General features: G+C 33.8%; 3 protein-coding genes across 4 annotated transcripts; 1 reads left to right on the top strand and 2 right to left on the bottom strand.

Annotated features, from left to right (window-relative positions):
* Nucleotides 1-2,741: 2,741 nt before the first annotated feature.
* Nucleotides 2,742-4,189, bottom strand: LOC111782012 (thaumatin-like protein 1). Its single transcript, XM_023662767.1, has 2 exons — nucleotides 4,099-4,189; nucleotides 2,742-3,499 (listed from the first exon to the last, which is right to left on the bottom strand). The coding sequence occupies exons 1-2, from the start codon at nucleotides 4,151-4,153 to the stop codon at nucleotides 2,823-2,825; spliced, it is 732 nt and encodes a 243-aa protein (XP_023518535.1). The 5' UTR covers nucleotides 4,154-4,189; the 3' UTR covers nucleotides 2,742-2,822.
* An 871-nt stretch (nucleotides 4,190-5,060) lies between these two features.
* LOC111782011 (WD repeat-containing protein 3-like) lies at nucleotides 5,061-12,562 on the bottom strand. Of its 2 annotated transcripts, none has more exons than XM_023662764.1 (12): nucleotides 12,200-12,562; nucleotides 11,866-12,081; nucleotides 10,257-11,378; nucleotides 9,489-9,611; nucleotides 8,686-8,867; nucleotides 8,377-8,608; nucleotides 8,046-8,255; nucleotides 7,848-7,976; nucleotides 7,375-7,443; nucleotides 6,351-6,473; nucleotides 5,669-5,719; nucleotides 5,061-5,573 (listed from the first exon to the last, which is right to left on the bottom strand). In XM_023662764.1, exons 1-12 carry the CDS (start codon nucleotides 12,431-12,433, stop codon nucleotides 5,436-5,438), a joined length of 2,829 nt encoding a protein of 942 aa, XP_023518532.1. In that variant the 5' UTR covers nucleotides 12,434-12,562; the 3' UTR covers nucleotides 5,061-5,435. The 2 variants fall into 2 exon arrangements, with proteins under 2 accessions (XP_023518532.1, XP_023518534.1); XM_023662766.1 differs by having other exon boundaries at nucleotides 7,848-7,970.
* A 4,525-nt stretch (nucleotides 12,563-17,087) lies between these two features.
* LOC111781861 (aquaporin TIP1-1-like) lies at nucleotides 17,088-18,621 on the top strand. Its single transcript, XM_023662583.1, has 2 exons — nucleotides 17,088-17,556; nucleotides 17,957-18,621. The coding sequence occupies exons 1-2, from the start codon at nucleotides 17,176-17,178 to the stop codon at nucleotides 18,326-18,328; spliced, it is 753 nt and encodes a 250-aa protein (XP_023518351.1). The 5' UTR covers nucleotides 17,088-17,175; the 3' UTR covers nucleotides 18,329-18,621.
* Nucleotides 18,622-19,133: the final 512 nt, after the last annotated feature.

The following is a 19,133-nucleotide window of genomic DNA, read 5'->3' as shown; positions in this document are numbered from 1 at the left end:
CCGTCCAACCCCACTACTAGTAGATATTGTCTGCTTTGACCCGTTACGTATAGTCGTCAGCCTCATGGTTTTAAAATGCGTATGTTAGGGAGAAGTTTCCACACATTTGTTAAGGGGAATGTTTCGTTCTCCTCTCCAACACATATGAGATCTCATGATCCACCCCCCTTTGGGGACTAACGTCCTCACTGGCACACTGCTTGGTGCCTGACTCTGATACCATTTGTAATAATCCAAGCCTACCGTTATGTATCACCGTTAGCCTCATGGGTTAAAACACGTCTATTAGGGAGAGGTTTCCATACCCTTATAAAAAATGTTTCATTCTCCTCTCCAACCGACGTGGGATCTCATAATCCATTCTCCTTGGAGGCCCAACATTCTTGCTAGCACACTATCCGGTGTCTAGCTATGATACTATTTGTAACAATCCAAGCCCACTGCTAAATTATATATTGTTTGTTTTGGCCTGTTATGTATCGCTGTCAGTCTCACGGTTTTATAACGCGTCTGTTAGGGAGAGGTTTCCACACCCTTAAAAAGAATGTTTCATTCCCCTCTCCAACCGACGTGGGATCTCACAATAAATTACATAAAATTCTCCAAAAATATGAAAAAGAAGAAAAGATAAAACTAGTACACTAAGATGCAACTTAGCTTAGCATCAACGGAGATGAGTTGGTATAGTATCATGGGATGTGGGGAAAAGGGGATACCAATGCCAAAAGCATATCCGTTGGAAGATGCTGAAAATTGCAGCCTTTACTTGAACAAAAAGTGGCCACAAACTCCCTTCTTAGCTAATTTCTTCCTTTTCTTTTGCCTTGATAAACAAACCACAACCCTGATCATCAACCCCTCTCAAACTTGCACGAACCCCACCGCCCCTGATGGCGGTGGCCGGAGAAGGAAGTCAGGGTGGCTGCTGATGGCTTCTTTCCATGGCGATGCCTCTACTGCTGCTGCAGGTCAGGTGAGAGCCTGAGAGGTGGGAGATTGAAAGGGCAACTAACATCCTTTGGCATACTTTTCCTAAACTTTCCTCTGAATCTTTTGATGAACATTTTTCTGGTGATGTTGGGATTCAGTAACCCCTCCGAACAGATCGACTCAGATTTTTCTCTTCGAAGTTCTCTTTAGATCGGGATAGAATGAAGAACAATGTATCCTTTTAGCAAATGTATTGAGTTTCTTTTATGCTCATTTTGAGGACAAATTCCTAAAGAGCTCTTAAAAGAATGAAATTTCAGTATTTGAAAATGGAATTTATCTTCAAGGTGTGATCAGATCATGTCCAAAATACAAAGAAATTAATATTCCCTAAAGTTAGATAGTTGATTTATAATATAAAGTTTGTAAAATTAAAATCTTAAATTATGCAGAAAAAAAAAATCTAGAAAGGGAAAGTCCAAAAAGGACAATATCTGCTAGTAGTGGAAATGCACGTTCCTAGTGAAATTAGGGTTTTTTCCTCCTTCAATTTATTCGTTCAAATAGTTTTTATTTTTATCTTGACCAATGCATGTTCGTAGCAAAATTAGGGTTTTTTCCTCCTTCAATTTATTCGATTTTCGTAAATTAAATAAAATATTAGCATGATCGAGTTTATACATTGTTACATTCATAATTATAAATTTAGCTCATTTTAGTTTTAATAATGTACTCTTATAAGTTTAGTTAAATCCTTCAGATATTTTAGGTTCACAAGATTAAGAGTTTTTTTTTTTTTTTTTTTTTTTTTTTTTTTTTTTTTTTTTTTTTTTTTTTTTTTTTTTTTTTTTTTTTTTTTTTTTTNTTATTAAATTTATTAATATACTTATTACAGTAAAAATTTAAAATTATACATTAATTTTCTATGGTAAATAAATATATATTTTAAATAAAAACATGAAGAACATTATTATTATTATTATTATTTTAAGTAAATAAAAAAAATTACGTGTTACGTGTCTTGTCTTGGCTAGTACGCATGAAGAGAATCTTTTCTATGAATAGATGATATATCTAACATAATTCAGATTATGTTTTATCTATTACACCTACATAATAGTATAAAAATGCATTCATTTCCTCTACATTTACTCGATTTATGATACTATCGAAGTGAAACAAGACATCTAAAGAAAAACAAACATAGCCCTACCAAGCAAATGCTTTGCTTCAAACCTAAAAGTAGCCCTTTTTTGGGCAAGTTTTGAGACGACCCATAATGCGCTCAAACATTATTGACCGGTACAAACCGAATTCATGTACAACTATAACGAACATTTCGAGTATAATTAGGTATACTGATATCAATCATATAATATATTTCAATGAAGATGTGAAGAAAATGCCCTTAAAATTATTAAAAGATATTTTAATTCATGCCACATTGGAGAAGAATGAAGTTTCATTGTTAATAATTTTACGTGGATTACAATTTAGAGTAATTTAGAGTTATTGTATTTTATTGATATATTTTAAGACTTTATTTACTTGTTACACTTACATAATGGTCAATTATGGCTAGAAATGTTACAACTCTATGTAATTTAGGTTGCGTGTAGAATCATTCAAGCTCAATATGATCAATCTTGTTTGTGGAGTGATTTGAATGTCAAATAAGTGTTCTTACCTTGAGATATTTGATTAACAAGAATCATTCAAGCTAGACATGGTCGATCTTGTTTGTGGAATGATTTGAATCTCAAAGATATTCTATGAACAAGATAATCGGAATCTTACTCACCTCTGAGTGATTACTTGAATTTTAATAATTTTATTGATGATTTAAATTATTAAAAAAAGAAAGTAAATTACATTTCTTGGTGTGGGACCCATCAAGGACAGAAAGTGATGCCGTAATTGGGTCCGCCCGTGCAGGTGAACGTGCTAGTTTTATCATCGTAGGCGTAGCTATAAGCATCAGGGCACTCATTCTTGAATATCTTTGAATAATTCGTCGGCGGACAGGTCTGCGGCTGATCGTGGTCGCCGCTGCAGCAATATTCCGGCCGATTCAAACCCAAACAAGCACTTTTACAAGCAATCACACCGCCACCCTGCCCTTTAACGGCCAACTCCGGCGGACAAACCCCATTCACATTTCCCGCACAAATTACCGATTTGCACTCGCTCGATCCGCCTATTGGCGTCACCGACACCGGCAAGTTGAAGCCATCGACGAGGCTGATATCGAAGAAATCTCGGCCGCCGTTTGGTGCTATGGTGAATTCAACCAGGCTTGCCGGCGGAATTGCGCCGGCGCCGTCGCAGGTGACTTGGCCACTGCCACAGTCGCCGGTTCCGCAAGAGAATTTCCCAGTTGCATCTGTGGAGCAGTGAGTTCTAGCCCAAAACCTACCGGACCACGGCGGAGAAGTGGTCACCGTCAGTGTCGATCCGGGCAGTAATTCGAAGCCGGTGGTCGACAATTGGCTGCCGGCACCGCTTAAGGCTCCCGGCCAAATTGGAAACTTGCAATTGTTTTGAACGGCGAATTCGACAGAGTAAACTCCTGCAACATAATTATTGATTCGGTTAAGTCCATCACGGTTTAAGATAGGTATTATATTTAACATTTTATTGAATAATGAAGATAAATATTAGATCTTTTTCGATAAAAGGTATATCGACACATGAGATCGCAAAATATTCGAGAGTTCCGTTATTCAATCCTTTTCCTCTTCTTGTTGTCGTATATCTCATTCATACAATCTTCTCTTTGTTTCTCGAGCCTATAGTGAATTACAAATAGAGTTCGAAAAGATCAAATCTTTGATAACTTCATCATACATGATTGAGTTGCGAAAACTTCTAGATAGGTATCCCACACCTGAATTTTTACTGGTTAAAGAATCTCTTTCTACCTGCTCTAAAACAATTAAGAGATTCTCACGAAAAAAATATGGGATATGATGGACTAATTCAGGGAATGATCTTGGGTTTATAAGTAAGAACTATATCTCCGTATCGAACCTTTCGGGAAGGCCAAAGCAAAGCCATGAGAGCTTATATTCAACGTGGACAATATCATACCACTATGGAGAGTCGTGATTTCTAACAAAAGACTCGATAATCCGACAAGAACATGAAGAACAAAAGATGGAATATTACCTGAGAAGGAGAAGAGGATGAATGAAAGTGTAAGCAAATGGATTTGAATTGCCATTGAAGAAGGAATTTGTGTTTATGTGTTGAACAGATTTTCTGAAAAATATATGGCGAATGGTTGGAATTAAAAAAGGAATGAAAATTAACTGTACATGATTTGGCAAATTCCATTCATTTACTCTCAACAATTAATACTCAAAATTACGCAATTATCTTAAATTTCCACCTGTCTCATCCTTAAACTTTTTTTTTTTTTTAGAAAATCTAAAAAATATTATCAATTTTTTATAAAAATAATTTCAAAGGTAGTTTTGGATGAAACATTCTACCACTTGTTTCAAAAATAATATTCTTAAAATTATATATATATATATATATATATATATATATATTAATTTAGAGGTACGTTGAAACTTTTGAATATTTGAGACAAATTTATAGATATTTTTATTAATTTAACGTCTTAAATATTAGAGATTAGCATATCATTTTATTGGGAAAAAAAAATTAATGTTAGAAATTCTACTCTATCGTGTAATTTATATATTTTTTTTTAATGAAATTGTGTTAATTTGATTTTGCAATTTATGGATGATCTTGATTTAATGCTTCAAAACAAAAAAACAAAAAAACAAAAAAAACAAAAAAAATCTTATACATAAATAAAATTATATAAAACGGCTAGTGCTTTGTTAATGATTAAAATATTTTTTTAATGCAACTTTCTATACAGCTTTTAACAAATATATTTTTCTATATAATTTTTTAAAAATAAAATTTTATAACCTACATTTCTATATAATTTAATTTTGAAAACTATAATTTTAAAAGAAATGCAAAAATTTTCAAATTCAATTATATTTTAGTTATCAGTCATTGTAGAATAATTTTAATTATTAACTAACATAAAAATAGTTATAAAAAATTATTAATTAAAAATATATATAGTTAAGTTATACTCAAGATAAGATACATATCCTATAACTTGGCAGGCAAGAAAGTTTAGTCTATAATAACAAAATTGTACAATTGCTTTCTCCTGTAATAATAAGATCAAAATTGATAAGGATATCTTACAGGCTTTCTCCTCAATGCCAACTTTGTGTCGATTTTGGGTATGCGTATGGCCATTTCGAACCTCTCGAACCTCGCAGCTGCAATATAGTACGAGCTTGAACGGGCTCGTCCATTGGCAGATACCAAATAGATAGTGATCTTAGTGAGCTATATAATCTTACAATCAATGTATCTTCCTGCAGAACTGCACCCATTCCATTCCACACAAAGTGCCAAGTAACAAGTAGAAGTTAGCTTATACCCAATCAAGTGGATCAGTGGATTTACTTGTTCTTCTTCTTTCTCTTTCCTTGTCTCATATCTGTCCTCGTCTCCAAACGCTTTGAATTCTGGGATCGAATTTCTTGTAACTTCAATTTAGCATCTTGAAATAGTGCGTCAGATCTCATGGAAAGTAGTTGCTGAAATGGACAAAAGAAATTATCCGAAATTAGAAGAAATGATGAAGGCTCATCACGGCAATCAATTGGAAAGGATTGTAAACTGAAATACAAACCTTGAGATGATCCATTGCTGCTAAGTTGAAACCAATGGTGTCTTTGCATTCCTAAGACATTAGAGATTCATCTTGTCAACGAAGCACATACAAAAACATGCTAAATTGTATGGCAATTAAATAGCATAGAAATTTAGGGATCAGAATTCTCACAATTGTTTGTAATAGCAACCACCACTAACACCTAAATCTTACGGTTTTAACATATCAAGCGAGGAAATTTGGCTGACGTGCATTTCAAGTCATCTTCTAGTGTTTACTCCCTTAGAACTTTCAATTGTACTTACACTCTTCTCACGATCAGCTCATTTTTTGTAATTTTTCTCTTCTTTCTTTATGGTCCTCAATGGATTGGGCCCGGTTTCTTTTTGTAATTTTACTCCCTTACTATTAATGAAGGTTAGTTTTCCTTTGCAGAAGGGATGGTAGAAATCATTAACCATAAGTCAATATAATAGTGTCATGAAGAAGCCCTGACCACGGAGTAGTACTCATGATCCATTGCTTAAAATTGGATCTCATAGCAAGAAACAAAAAAGTGATTTTTCCTGACAAGGTAGGTCCTCTAGAATGAAGTGCAAACCGTAATAGAATATTTACCAACCATTAATCTGGAAATTCTAAATAAGGCCAAAAGAATGAGAAAATTAGAGGGAAAGAACATAACTGATTGCAGAAGTACCTTGATTCTAGCATAAAGAATGTCTCTTAGAATAGTTAATGCAGGTCTTGCCGCAGGGGTGGTAACAAGTTGATTGTGGTGTGTCTGCAACAAAACTGTAGATATCCTGCAAATGAGCTCAACCTGCAGGTAGCACGTAAATGAGCACGAATTAATATCAAGATCATTTGTACAATAGTACCAACTACGCTGATAAAATTATAACTTGATGTGGCGCCCAGGTGTGGTGATATCCCAAAAGTATTCACACAAATGCCAGACTTTTATCATATTTAACAAATAAAATAAAATAAAAAATTATAATAAAGTCCAATTTATTATGCAAGGCTTTCCAGAAATCTCAAGTTTCATATTAGGTGATGATGACCAAGAAACACAAGCTTCACAGAATGCAATCTAGAAGATTAGCAAAAACAGGTAACATGTAATTCTCTGCCAATGAGCAGAAAAATTATGCAAGCCATTAGATTTTATGGGTGTGCAAAAGTCAGCTAATCTAAACAAACACAGCATTATTCATCATTAGAAGAAATAAAGTACATGGCGAATAGTATCCCAAGAATGTCTTCTATAGTAAACAAAAATGAAATCACATAAGGGTGGTAAAAATGAATATATATAAACACTTCAAGTAACATAGTGAACTCATTGAATGTCTTCACTCTATGAGTATTAGTAACTTCGTCCATGCAATATCACCTCCTGTTCTTTCACCTTATCAGTCATACATTTTCTATAAAACATTAACATAATATGTGAACATACCAAGAGAAGGAAAAAGAAGGCAATCAAAGGGCCTTTCAAAAGATTTATGAAGATATTCTAAAAACCTCATTTTGATGATGATTAAAATCCATGAACTTTATCTTACTGGATTCTACCAATCAAATGAAGTGAAAAGAAGAGCCCATTAAGTACAAAAAGAATGTGTTAAAAGGACTGACTAACAGAACAGTAAGTTATTGTCTATAAGAAACCAGATATCAGTACATAATCAGACTAATCTAACTGCAGTTAGGTCTACCTTGTCGGGTTTGGATGTCCAATCTTTCAAGTAAGATAGTAGCTTCAGAGAATCTGAGAATGGTAAAGCCTGTAGAGAAACAAAATAGCAATGAGGCTTTCAATACTGAATACCTGAATTCAAGGTTGAAACTAGAAATTGCAACCACCGGGAGACAAACCATGAGGTACAAGCGCCAAGAAATATCAATCTCAGGTCCATTTTGGAAAACCATTTAACGTGAAAAAGAAACGCAAAGAATTAAGCAAAAAAATATGCAATAACACATGCACATTCTAGCTTAGCAGGAGCATATGCATAAGAGTACTTATATTGCATAAATCACAGGTTTGAGTACGAATATAAATCACCAGTGTATTTTATGATGAGACAACAATGGAAATTTTAAGAGAAATGGCAATGCACTTCTTTCGAGAAGAACTAACATTGAAATTTGCATTAATGAAACTGAGCATACTTAGTTGATATCTTACCAGTAATGTCTGCTCCAAATCATTTGTGTGAACATTTGAAAGTGCACGAAGAACGTATTCAAATGGCGAGAGGCCAAGCATTAGAACATTTGGCTCAAAATGAGAAGCTCTCCCATTTATTTTCTGCTCCTAAATATGAAAGATTAAATCAAACTTGAATAAATTAAAGATGATGAAACTTGTTAAAAGTTTACATACCTCATATTCAGATATACGTTTGACTTCTGCCTCTGCCATGTCTAGAGCATCAATAATCAAGTCTGTGGCCGAAATCGTCTCTTGAGTTTTTTTCCCAGCCAAAGCAACCGCACCCTCCTCCGGAACTTCTTCATTGGGCATATACCTATTCTCAAATGCATTGTCGAGGTCGGACTCAAACATTTCTTCCAATCGTTTTTCTTTCTCTTCCTGAAATTTAAAGGAGAATCTACCGATATAAGAATTGTCTGTTTTTATTACTATAAGAGCATGCTGAGCAATGACATTAATAGAATATCAATGATACTCGAGAAGAAATAAGTGACTGCACCTCTATGAAAAATGGTTCTTCTGTTCGATCCCAGCGACGTATGGATCGATCATGAGATCCAGTAACTATGAAATCACCACGGTTGCTGATAGCAAGACACCAAACATCAGCATGATGTCCCTCAAGCGTTAAAAGTAACTCGAATTTGTCAGCATCCCAATACTTTACAAGGCGATCCTTTCCAACACTGAATACGTAGTGAGTTTTCTTCACAAACTGAACAGCCATGACACTGTAACCAGAAAACTGTAATCAGCAATCATTTGGCAACATTTTTAAACATTAAAGCATTTACGTTCAATGCATCACCTATCAGAATGGGCGAAAATAGACTTGTGACAGTCACCAAAGTCCAAACCCCAAATCTTCAAATTTTTGTCCGCAGATCCAGTCACTAACAAATCTCCATCTGATGAGATATCCATACATAGCACAGGTAGCTTGTGGCCATATAAAGTACGGAAAACTTTGAAGGAATCCATAAAGAAGACCTAAAATGGAGAGAACACGGGCATTCATAAAAAAAAAAAAAAATTATCAACAAGCTTGAAGCAGTAAAGTAGAAATACCTTTAATTTTATTTTATAAGAGTGTGGTAGATATACTAGTCAAGAATAAAAAAACTGTTTCAGTGAAAATGAGGTATAAAAATAAGACTTGGCTCAAAATATAAATCCTACTGACTATAAACTCTTGTTAAGTGAGATACTTAACTCAAGGTCAAATAGTGTAAGCTACTTAGGTACCCTACCAAAATATCCCAGCTCAAAGGGCAAAGGCAACCTTATTAGGGAAATCCTGATTACTACAAAATGAATGAGATTGCAGGCAGCACAAAGTCATTAACAGTACCACATGACAAAGGGTGACTTGACTTGACTTGTATTACTAAAAAAAATGAACAAAGCCTGGTGGGAAGAAATGTAAAAATCACCTCCCTAACAACTATTTCCAAGTGGAAACTCATGCTACATCAAAAGCAATACTCAAGAACCTGAATACAAACGCACAATAGTAGCTTGTAGTACAACATGAACTAGGGATTTTCATGGGCTCGTGATCACTCTGGCAAAATGAAATGTACAAATTCAACATGGTAAGGAAAACTTCACCTTCACCGTGGAATCCAACAGTGCTGCAGCAAGATATTTGGCATCAGGACTAACAGCAGCCACAAGGACATCATCGTTCATCTTCATGCTCCTCACAAAGGTTATCGTAAGGGTTCTAGGGTCCTGTAATCAGATAACATCATTAGAAAATCATAACCCTTAAAAGAACATAGATTTTAAGAATGATGACCAAAACCACACTTCAAATTGAATTAATACATACAGCGGAGTAAAATTACAGGAAGACATTAAACGTGACTTCTTCAACTAATTAAACAATTCATCAAAAAAAAAAAAAAAAACTAAATGTCTGAGTTCTACCAAACCCAAGTATAAAGCAGCAAAAAACATTGGCATAGGTCAATTTAAGGACAAAGCTAAAATGTGTTAGTAAAGAAAATTAAAATGTCTACCACAAGTCTATTCATGGATGGTTCTTTCAAAACCATCTACTCCGGGAATCCATAATCTTACAATCCGGGCAGTAAAATATCTCTGAATTGAAAAGATATTAAATCAGATCTAAAATTCATAAAACATACCAAAACAAAATTGGATTCTTCATTAAATAAAAACTACCTAGAAGGTAACATCTCAGAGTTGTCATTGCATGGCACCATACTACTTCAGGGCAAGACCCATCTTATTTCCACAAAACAAGTTTTATTGTCATTAAAAAAAATAGCAATCATCAGTATAAGAACTTTCTTGAAGTCAAAAAGGGAATATAAGGGGATCCTGAGAGATGAAAAAAGTATAAGAACATACTTGATCCGATTTTTTCTCAATTTGGTACTCCCAAAACTTAATGTCATGGTCAGCACTAGCTGTGACAAATCCATTTTCATTTGGTAGAGCTACAATTGAACGTATAGATCCACCATGAGCTTCTACAACTTCGATGCAACTGCCACTTGCAATGTCCAGTATTTCTATCCCCCCACTTTTATTTCCAACGAGTGCATACTTGTTTTGAGGAATGATTAAACCACAAAGCCCATATCCAGAATCAATAGTACGAAGACAAGATCCAGTACTTGGATTCCAAATTTTTACAGCATTGTGACTAGTGGACATCAAAAGTGAATTATCAGAGCTAAGTGTCACACTTCTGACATCAGAACGGTGCCCCTGGAGTTCAATAGAATGTAATTTCGTAACTGCACTGCTTTCAACTGAATAAACTTCTAATAAATTATTATTCAAAGATAATGTTAATGTGGACAGCGAATTTTTTGAAATCGAGGGACAGAAAGAAAGGGAACAAATTTTCTTGGACGCCCGGATTGTGTGGAGTAGCTTAAAGACATCAGAAACAGTAATCGTGGTGCCACTTCCTTCTTCTCCAATAGCGTTATTTGTGTCTCCATTTTCTATTACATCATGTTCTCCCTTTCCAGCTTTCTTTCCTTTCTTCCGATTAATGCGACGTTTCGCTTTACGCTTAGCTTCATTCTCATCCAAGACATGGAATAACTCGACAGTCTTTCCTGCCACTTGACAGGCCAACAAATTTCCGGACTTGTTAAACCTCACAGTAGCAACTCTATCCTTACTTTGTCGCATAATTTCACCAAACTGTTTTAGAACTTCCCATTTACTTTTAGAGGATTGATCTTTATCCTTCTCGGTTCCGTTTGTATTTGATTCATCAACAGATTTACCATTCACCCAATCATGTTTAGTTGTGAAAAATCGAAGTTCTTGATCAGCAGATCCAGTAACTAAAAACCGTTCATCAGGATCAACGTCCATTGACCAAATTTCACTATGATGCCCACCAACTATTTGCATACAATGCTGTGTTTCAAGATTCCAGACCCTTAAAAACTTGTCTTTGGAAGAGCTGACGAGTTTTTTACTTGAATCTAGAAACACCAAATCAGTTACCTGCACAAAGAATAAGGACAAGACATTAATGGACAAAAAAAATAGCTGTGAAAATGAAAGGCCTTTTATATGATTTACACATGCAAGAAGGTGGTGATCAACTTCCGGCCTAAAAAGATGGGGGTGTGGGGGAATCATTCGGCACAGAAACTATATAGTTACTACACTAATCAACTAAATCAGACTTAAATTGAATCAAAGGAAGAGGCCAAGTATCCCTAACTGAGTGGTTTCTAAATTTAACAAAATTTTGTAGTTGGACAAGTGTGTGGCACGTACGAATTTTTTGTAATATGGGGACAACAAAATAAATGAGAGGTTTACAATATTTGCCACTAAGAAAAATCCACAAGATAGAAAAGGGAAAGCCGTTGAAGACTTCAGTTCTAACTTCAGAGTACCAAGTTTAACTAGATAATGGAAATTATTCCTTTTATCTGAGGATCAAAGGGAAAAAAACTATGATCAAAATGTAATAGTTGTCAACCTGATCACGATGGCCACGAAGGCGAAAAAGACCCGTCTCACCAACAGCATCCCATAGTATAACATCGTTATCTTTGCTTCCCGATGCAAGCATGGAACCAAGCTTATTGTACCTAAGGACGGTAACAGCCCCTTTATGTCCGTGTAAAGTAGTCTCACAGGTTCCTTTTTCAGTATCCCAAATTCTTATACTACCATCACCATATCCACTGGCAATCTGTAATAATAAAAAATAAATAAATGATAAGTAGAAGCAATCTCAAACTCTAGAACTCCAATACTATTTTCTCAATTAAGTCTGGAATTACGCAAAAAAAGGACAACAACAGCATTACCAGAGAAGACAGAGCGGAGGCGACGGACGTAACAGCAAGAGAAGGTCCACGAGAGCCCTGAGTAGGCGTTAAATTCTTGGTACAAACACCTTGACGAACATTCCAGACTCCAATCTTTTCAAGAGCTGGAGCTATGAGGTGCTTTCCGGAACTATCGTATGTAATATTAGAATCGACGGAGACGATCACTCCGAACGCCGCTGCAGGCTCGTACCGGAGGTAGGCCTTCACCATTGAAAGGCCGTGGAAAACAGAGGATTCGAGCAGGTGAAGAAGAATGCGGCGACACTCTTATGGCTGCAAGGGTGGCGTGCCGGCGTGCGAAGGGAGAAGAAAGAGACAGGGCGGGGTTTTGGAAAAGAGGGTTTTACTAAAATATAAAACCATGATTAAAAACAAATTAATCAAACATATATTAAGGTGAAAAAATTATAAATTAATATTTAATAATAAATAAAAATACTCTACAATTATTTTTAAAAAATAATCATTTTCATTAATATCTTTCCACTTTAAAAAAAAAATGTAAATAAAAAAACTTAAAAATTAAAAATTAAAAATTAAAAATACTCTTAAGCCCATTTTGGTTTCTTAGTTTTGGATTGGGCTTTTTATTGGGCCCAGTGGGCCTTACTTTTGAAATAAAGCCCAATTCAGTTTTTGGTTTTTTTGTTTCCTCTTAGATAAGTATATTATACAGAATTTTCTTTAATTTAATTTTAGCTTTAAATTTTATATTTTTTTAGTTTATTTTACGGTCAATATCAATAATAATTCTCAAATAAATAATTTTAATAAAATTTTAAGTAATTATTTATAAATTCAATATTATTTATTCATTACACTCTTTTATAAAAAAATAAAATAAAAAAGATAAAGCCATTTTTTAAATAAATATAATAAACTTTACTCCCCGACTTCATCGGTACCAATCTTTTTCTCTTTTGCAAGTTTCATTCACGTCACGTAAAAATCAAGTGAAATTTTTATATAATGGTTTAGGGTTTAGTTTTTGTTTTGTATTAATAGTATATTAACTTCTTAACCATTTAATACTCTTAATATTAACAATAACTTTGTAGTTGAAGCATATATCGGTCGAGAAATGTTTTGAATTTTCCTTTTCTTCAAATTTCCGCAAACCCAACAATCGATCGACGAAAAAAGGGGATCGGTGTAGCGTAAGAGACCATCACGGGAATAATTTTTTCAAAATTGAAAAAAAAAAAACAAGATATTAAAGTAGCAGAAGGAGACTGATGAGTACAAATTGAAAGAGACATAACAGAAGAGAACATGCACCTTTGGAGAAGAACACTCAAGCTCCCAACAGGCCTATTGGAAAATTTCATATATATATATATATATTTATTTATTTATTTATTTTAAATTACTAATCTGTCAATTCACTCACGCGTCTCAATCTCGTTTGACAGGCTTCTCCCGAACATAACGTGCAAATCAATACTAAAAATTAAATTATAAAAGTTTTCAGTATCACTGTGATTCTAACCGTAGCAAAATATAACGAGTTTTTGTATCATTTTTAAATGATACCGATAGAATTGATAATTTATTAGACTGTGCTCATTTATCAAAATCTAAATATCTGGATAAAGTATTAATTATTATTTTAAATGTCAATAATTCAATTTCTTGCTGTAATTATTGGAGTAAAAAAACACAATCAAAATATTGTATTTTCAACTGATTAAGATACTGTATTTTGGACCTTTGAAGCGTTGTCATTGTCTCGTACATCGTACTTTTTTCAACCAATCAAAAATTAATTTTTATTATGTTATATTTTTTAAAATCTTAATCCATTTAAATTATATTGAATTTGGTAAAATAAATTCATTTTTTGAGTGGCTGGTGGTGACCCAACAAAAGGACAGCCGACACTGAGAGCAAAATATTTGCAATTCGAAATGTCACAATGACTGCACTTGCCTTGTCCCACATCGGATAGACCAACCAAAACACCCCCACAAAAATCTTATTTAAACCCAATCTCTATCGCCCAGGATCCTTCAATCTTATTGGTTCAATATCTAAATCGTGGGCCACCGGCCCATTACGAATTTAAATTTAAAATTAAACTTGAATTAAATTAAAAATCTAATTCTTTTTCATTGGGCCCACTGAAAGCCGTCCAAGCGCCGACCATCCGTCGCACCCACAAGCGTAGGGCCCAGTATAACTCTCCCATTTCTACACGACAAATAAAATGTAATGGGAATTTTCATAAATACCCCTCTTCTTTTGACTTTAATCAATATTGCAGATTTAGTCAAAAAGTATAATAAATTTATGTCAGTCTATTTGTCGTAATAAAAGTTCGTGAATAAGAGTTAGGGGTGAAATCGGAATATGGAAAATTTATGTAACCAACCGTCTATTTAATAGAACTCAATCACAAATTTTCATTACGAGTATTCTTTTCTAGCACCTCCAGTCCACCCGTCTTTCGACTTCTCTATTCTTGATCTAAAAAACTACTGATAACGTCTAACTTAAGGCTATAACTATGTTATCACGATCAACAAAACTTCCACAGCGATATAATATTTCGTACTAAAATAGATGTCGATTTTAACCTTTTTCGGAATAACTTTAGACTTTAATTTCCATTTCCATATAACGACAAAAGAGCAAAAGCCAGGCTGGCTTGATTCTTTATGTTCCCTACCTTCAAATTCACACTAGCTAGCAACTGCTCGTTTTGACTGCCCTTTCAAATTTTAACTAAATTATTTTAATTTTGGTTTTTATATTAACTTTTTTTTTATATATATAAATAATTTAATAAAATTAATTATTTTTGGCCTATAAATCTACTCTAAATTATTTAATAATGCATTTAAACACCTGCCCATCAAATAAATGTCCAAAATACATCATGGGTACGGTTTATAAAGTTGGTATTAGTGATAAAAACAAATTATTTTTTATGCAAAATAAAAAAAATTAAAAAATATATTAAGAATTTAATATATTTTCTTAAATAATCTATAATAGAGATAAGATAAAATACAATTTTCTGAATAAAAAAATGTCAAATAAGACCGACCAAAACATAATTAGTGTTTTTTTTTTAATCAAATGAAATTTAATGATTTGGCGGTAATATTTTAATTTAAATTCTAGCATATTTCCTAATATTAAATAAATCAATTATAATAATCAAGAGAGAGAGATAAAAATTGATTTAAATAATTAAAAAAAATGTGCACTTTTATTCGTGGCTGAAATTACACCACACAAATCCATGCGTGTTTTTTTTTTTTTTTTTTTTTTTTTTTNAAATAAATAAATAAATAAAGGATTAAAAATGCACTTTCAAGAATATAATAAAATATGGTAAAAAGCATATTTAAAATGCACTTTCTTATTTTCAAGCTTAATGTCTATTTTTTATTCTTTAAATAACTATTTAAAAAAATCGTTAAATTTAAAAATAAATAAATAAATGATATATAATAAGATTGTGGTTATTTGGATGATAGTTTGGCGTATTACTTTTTTATTATTGTTTTATTTATGATCAAATTAAATGAAATAAATATTAATACAAAATTTTAATTTATTTTACATTTATTATTAAGCTTTGTTCTTTCTTTCTTATGATTTTCCTATATTTTAAAATAACTTTTTAAATTAAAAGATCGAAGCAGACAAAATTTAAATACAATGTAGTGCATATATAACATATATATATATATATATATATATATATATATATAACAAATTATATGTTTTCAATTTTCCTCTTAATTTCCAATTTCTACATTAATTTATAGTTTTTTTTTGTTTCAATTTTATAAATTTGCTTTTTTTATTTTATTTTAAATGATGTGTTTACCAAACCCACCGAATTAAATAAATAATATTTTAATATATTAATAAAATAATTGAAATAGGCTAAACGAAACATTAATTAAAATAAACGAGATAATTGATATTTTGATATTATTAAATCTCGTCTTAATGGGATTTAATTATCCAAAAGATTCCATTAAGATAACCTTCTACAGATCATCGATATAATCCAACGAAAACGATCAATATTTATTTATAAACAAATTCAATGTTGGACTTTTTGCTTAATTGGACAATAATCATACGATATGATAGGGTTGATTTACATTTTAATAAACCTTTTAGTATATTGTATTACTTAAAATTTTATATTTTAAATTAAGTTTTAGTTATCCCATTATTACTTTTTTTTTTTTAATATTTGAAAACAGACTTAATATCCAAAATATTTTAAGATATTATTATTATTTTTTTTTAATTAGCTTAGAGCAATACTATTCGCTTGTTTCTATTTTATATGACAATTTCGTCTTCTCTTTCGTCGAAGTCGACCGAAAGAAAATTGATGGAAGACCCCACTACGAGCTCTTTACCTACTTAAAAGTAGCTCTCCTTTCGGACGGAGTTCGTTCACCCTCACGGGATCACGACTCATTTATTCCAATAAATAAAAAAATAATAAAAATGGAGACAAAATTAAATTAAAATAAATTCCAAGAAAAAACAAAGTTTCTTGAAATTGAAGCTTTGAGATTTTGAAGATCATTAATAAAGAGATCTATATGTGGCGATGAAGGAAAGTGGAGAAATAATTGAACATGTGAAGTGGATTCGATGGTTCGAGAGAACACGCGATCATTTGCTACGTGTCTTTTTCAAAAGCCGACACGTGTCAACATGCTTCGCTGGATCTGAGTGTTCATAGAGGCAACCAATTAATAGTTTCCGTTATATTTGACAGCCTGGCCATGTCACCAATCACGTTCCACTGTTAATTCCTTTTTCTTTTTTATTTTTCTCCCCGTTTATTACCGGCTACCTGTTATAGCCAGTTACGCATCCCCCCTCTACGTTCCATTATAAGGCAGAGGAATTGGACGTGGAAGTGAACCACTTGGCTTAGAATTTCACTTCAGAGCTCTCAAATTACACCCATGCCGATCCGTAACATTGCCATTGGAAGGCCCGAGGAGGCTACCCGACCCGATGCTTTGAAGGCTGGGTTGGCCGAGTTCATTTCTACGTTGATTTTTGTTTTTGCCGGCCAGGGTTCCGGTATAGCCTTTGGTAAGCTTACTGACGGTGGCGCCGCCACCCCCGCCGGCCTTATCTCCGCCTCCATCGCCCATGCTTTCGCTCTTTTTGTCGCTGTCTCTGTCGGCGCCAACATCTCCGGCGGCCACGTCAACCCTGCTGTTACCTTTGGCGCCTTCGTTGGTGGCAACATCACCCTCCTACGTGGCATCATTTACTGGATCGCCCAGCTCCTCGGATCCGTCGTCGCTTGCTTGCTCCTTCAGTTTGTCACCGGCTCGGTGAGTCACCCGTACTTTTTGTTTAATTATTTTGAGGATGGTCAATAGAAAGTCTCACATCCACTAATTTAGGAAATAATCACGAGTTTTTATATTCAAGGTAGACAATATCATACCTTTTAACTTAATTATATCAATAGAATTTTCAAATGTCGATCAAGGAAGTTGTAAGTCTCGAACGTGTAGTCAAAAGTGAATCAAGTGTCGAACAAATAATATATTTTGTTCGAGTTGATTAAAAGAATACCCACATTGACTGATTTAAAGAATGATTCTGTATTTATAAATAAAAAATATATTTATATTGGTACGAGTCCTTTGATGAAAGCAGAATTTATAAGAGTTTATGTTCAAAGTAGACAATATCATATCTAGTCTGATTGTTTGTGCATTGCTGCAGCCCACCGGCAGCTTTGCTCTGTCGGCTGGAGTTGGGGAAGTAAACGCCTTCGTTTTTGAGATCGTGATGACGTTTGGATTGGTGTACACGGTGTACGCGACCGCAGTGGATCCCAAGAAGGGCAGTTTGGGAACAATTGCACCGATCGCCATCGGTTTCATCGTCGGAGCCAACATTTTGGCCGGTGGAGCCTTCACCGGAGCGTCGATGAACCCTGCCGTAGCATTCGGACCGTCGGTGGTGAGCTGGTCATGGGACAACCACTGGGTCTACTGGGCCGGGCCTTTGGTCGGAGGTGGGCTTGCTGGGCTCATCTACGAGTTCATCTTCATTTCCAACACCCACGAGCAGTTGCCAGTCACCGAGTACTGAGCAACCACCACCGCCACCACCACCACCACCACCTCCCACAGCGGCGACTACTTTTAATTTGGTGTATTTGGTTTGTTTGTCTTTTCATGTATCGGACGGATGGCTCGTGTCTTATTTGTGACCGTTGATCTTTTCACCACTTGATCATCATCGTGGTAGTCGTCGAGTGCCCTGGGCCTACGATGAAAATCAGGGCTAGGTTGTAATTCATGTACTCTGCTCCTGTCTGCACGTGAATTTTCAGTCTTTTTCTTCCTTTGTCCATTTCAATAATTATCTCAATTTTCTCAATTTATTTTCCTCACCCTTTTCTGAATAATGCAGTAGGCCCCACCACATCCGGAATCGCCATAATACTCCCAAAATTTATTTTTATTTTTATATAATTAATATTTAAATGACGTGGAATTTGATTGTTTAATTTTTAATAAAAATGATAAATTGTGAAGGTTTGCAAGTGAACTTTTAATTTTCTAATATTATTTGAAATAATTAATAATAATAATTCAAACATTTATAATGTTCGTATATATAAAAATAGTATATTATTCATATATTTTAAAGAGGGTCGATACTCTTAGTTTATAAAAATTAGAGTCGAAAGCGTTTTTCTAAACTTTTTTGTCATCGAACTAATTGGTTAAATTGCATATTTTTTTCCGTCACGTCTCCGATTAATACGTGTGCAAAAAGTCAGATCATAATAATTACTAAATTTACGAATATTACCAAGATAAATATTAAATTAGGAATTAATTTTTAAAATTTACACACAAATTGTGTTATTTATTATTCTCCCACAAAT

The sequence above is a fragment of the Cucurbita pepo genome, chromosome LG19 (genome assembly GCF_002806865.2).
Source record: "Cucurbita pepo subsp. pepo cultivar mu-cu-16 chromosome LG19, ASM280686v2, whole genome shotgun sequence".
Classification (NCBI taxonomy): domain Eukaryota; kingdom Viridiplantae; phylum Streptophyta; class Magnoliopsida; order Cucurbitales; family Cucurbitaceae; genus Cucurbita; species Cucurbita pepo.
Note: the sequence above shows the minus strand (reverse complement) of the source record. Positions and strands in the feature narration are given on the sequence as shown.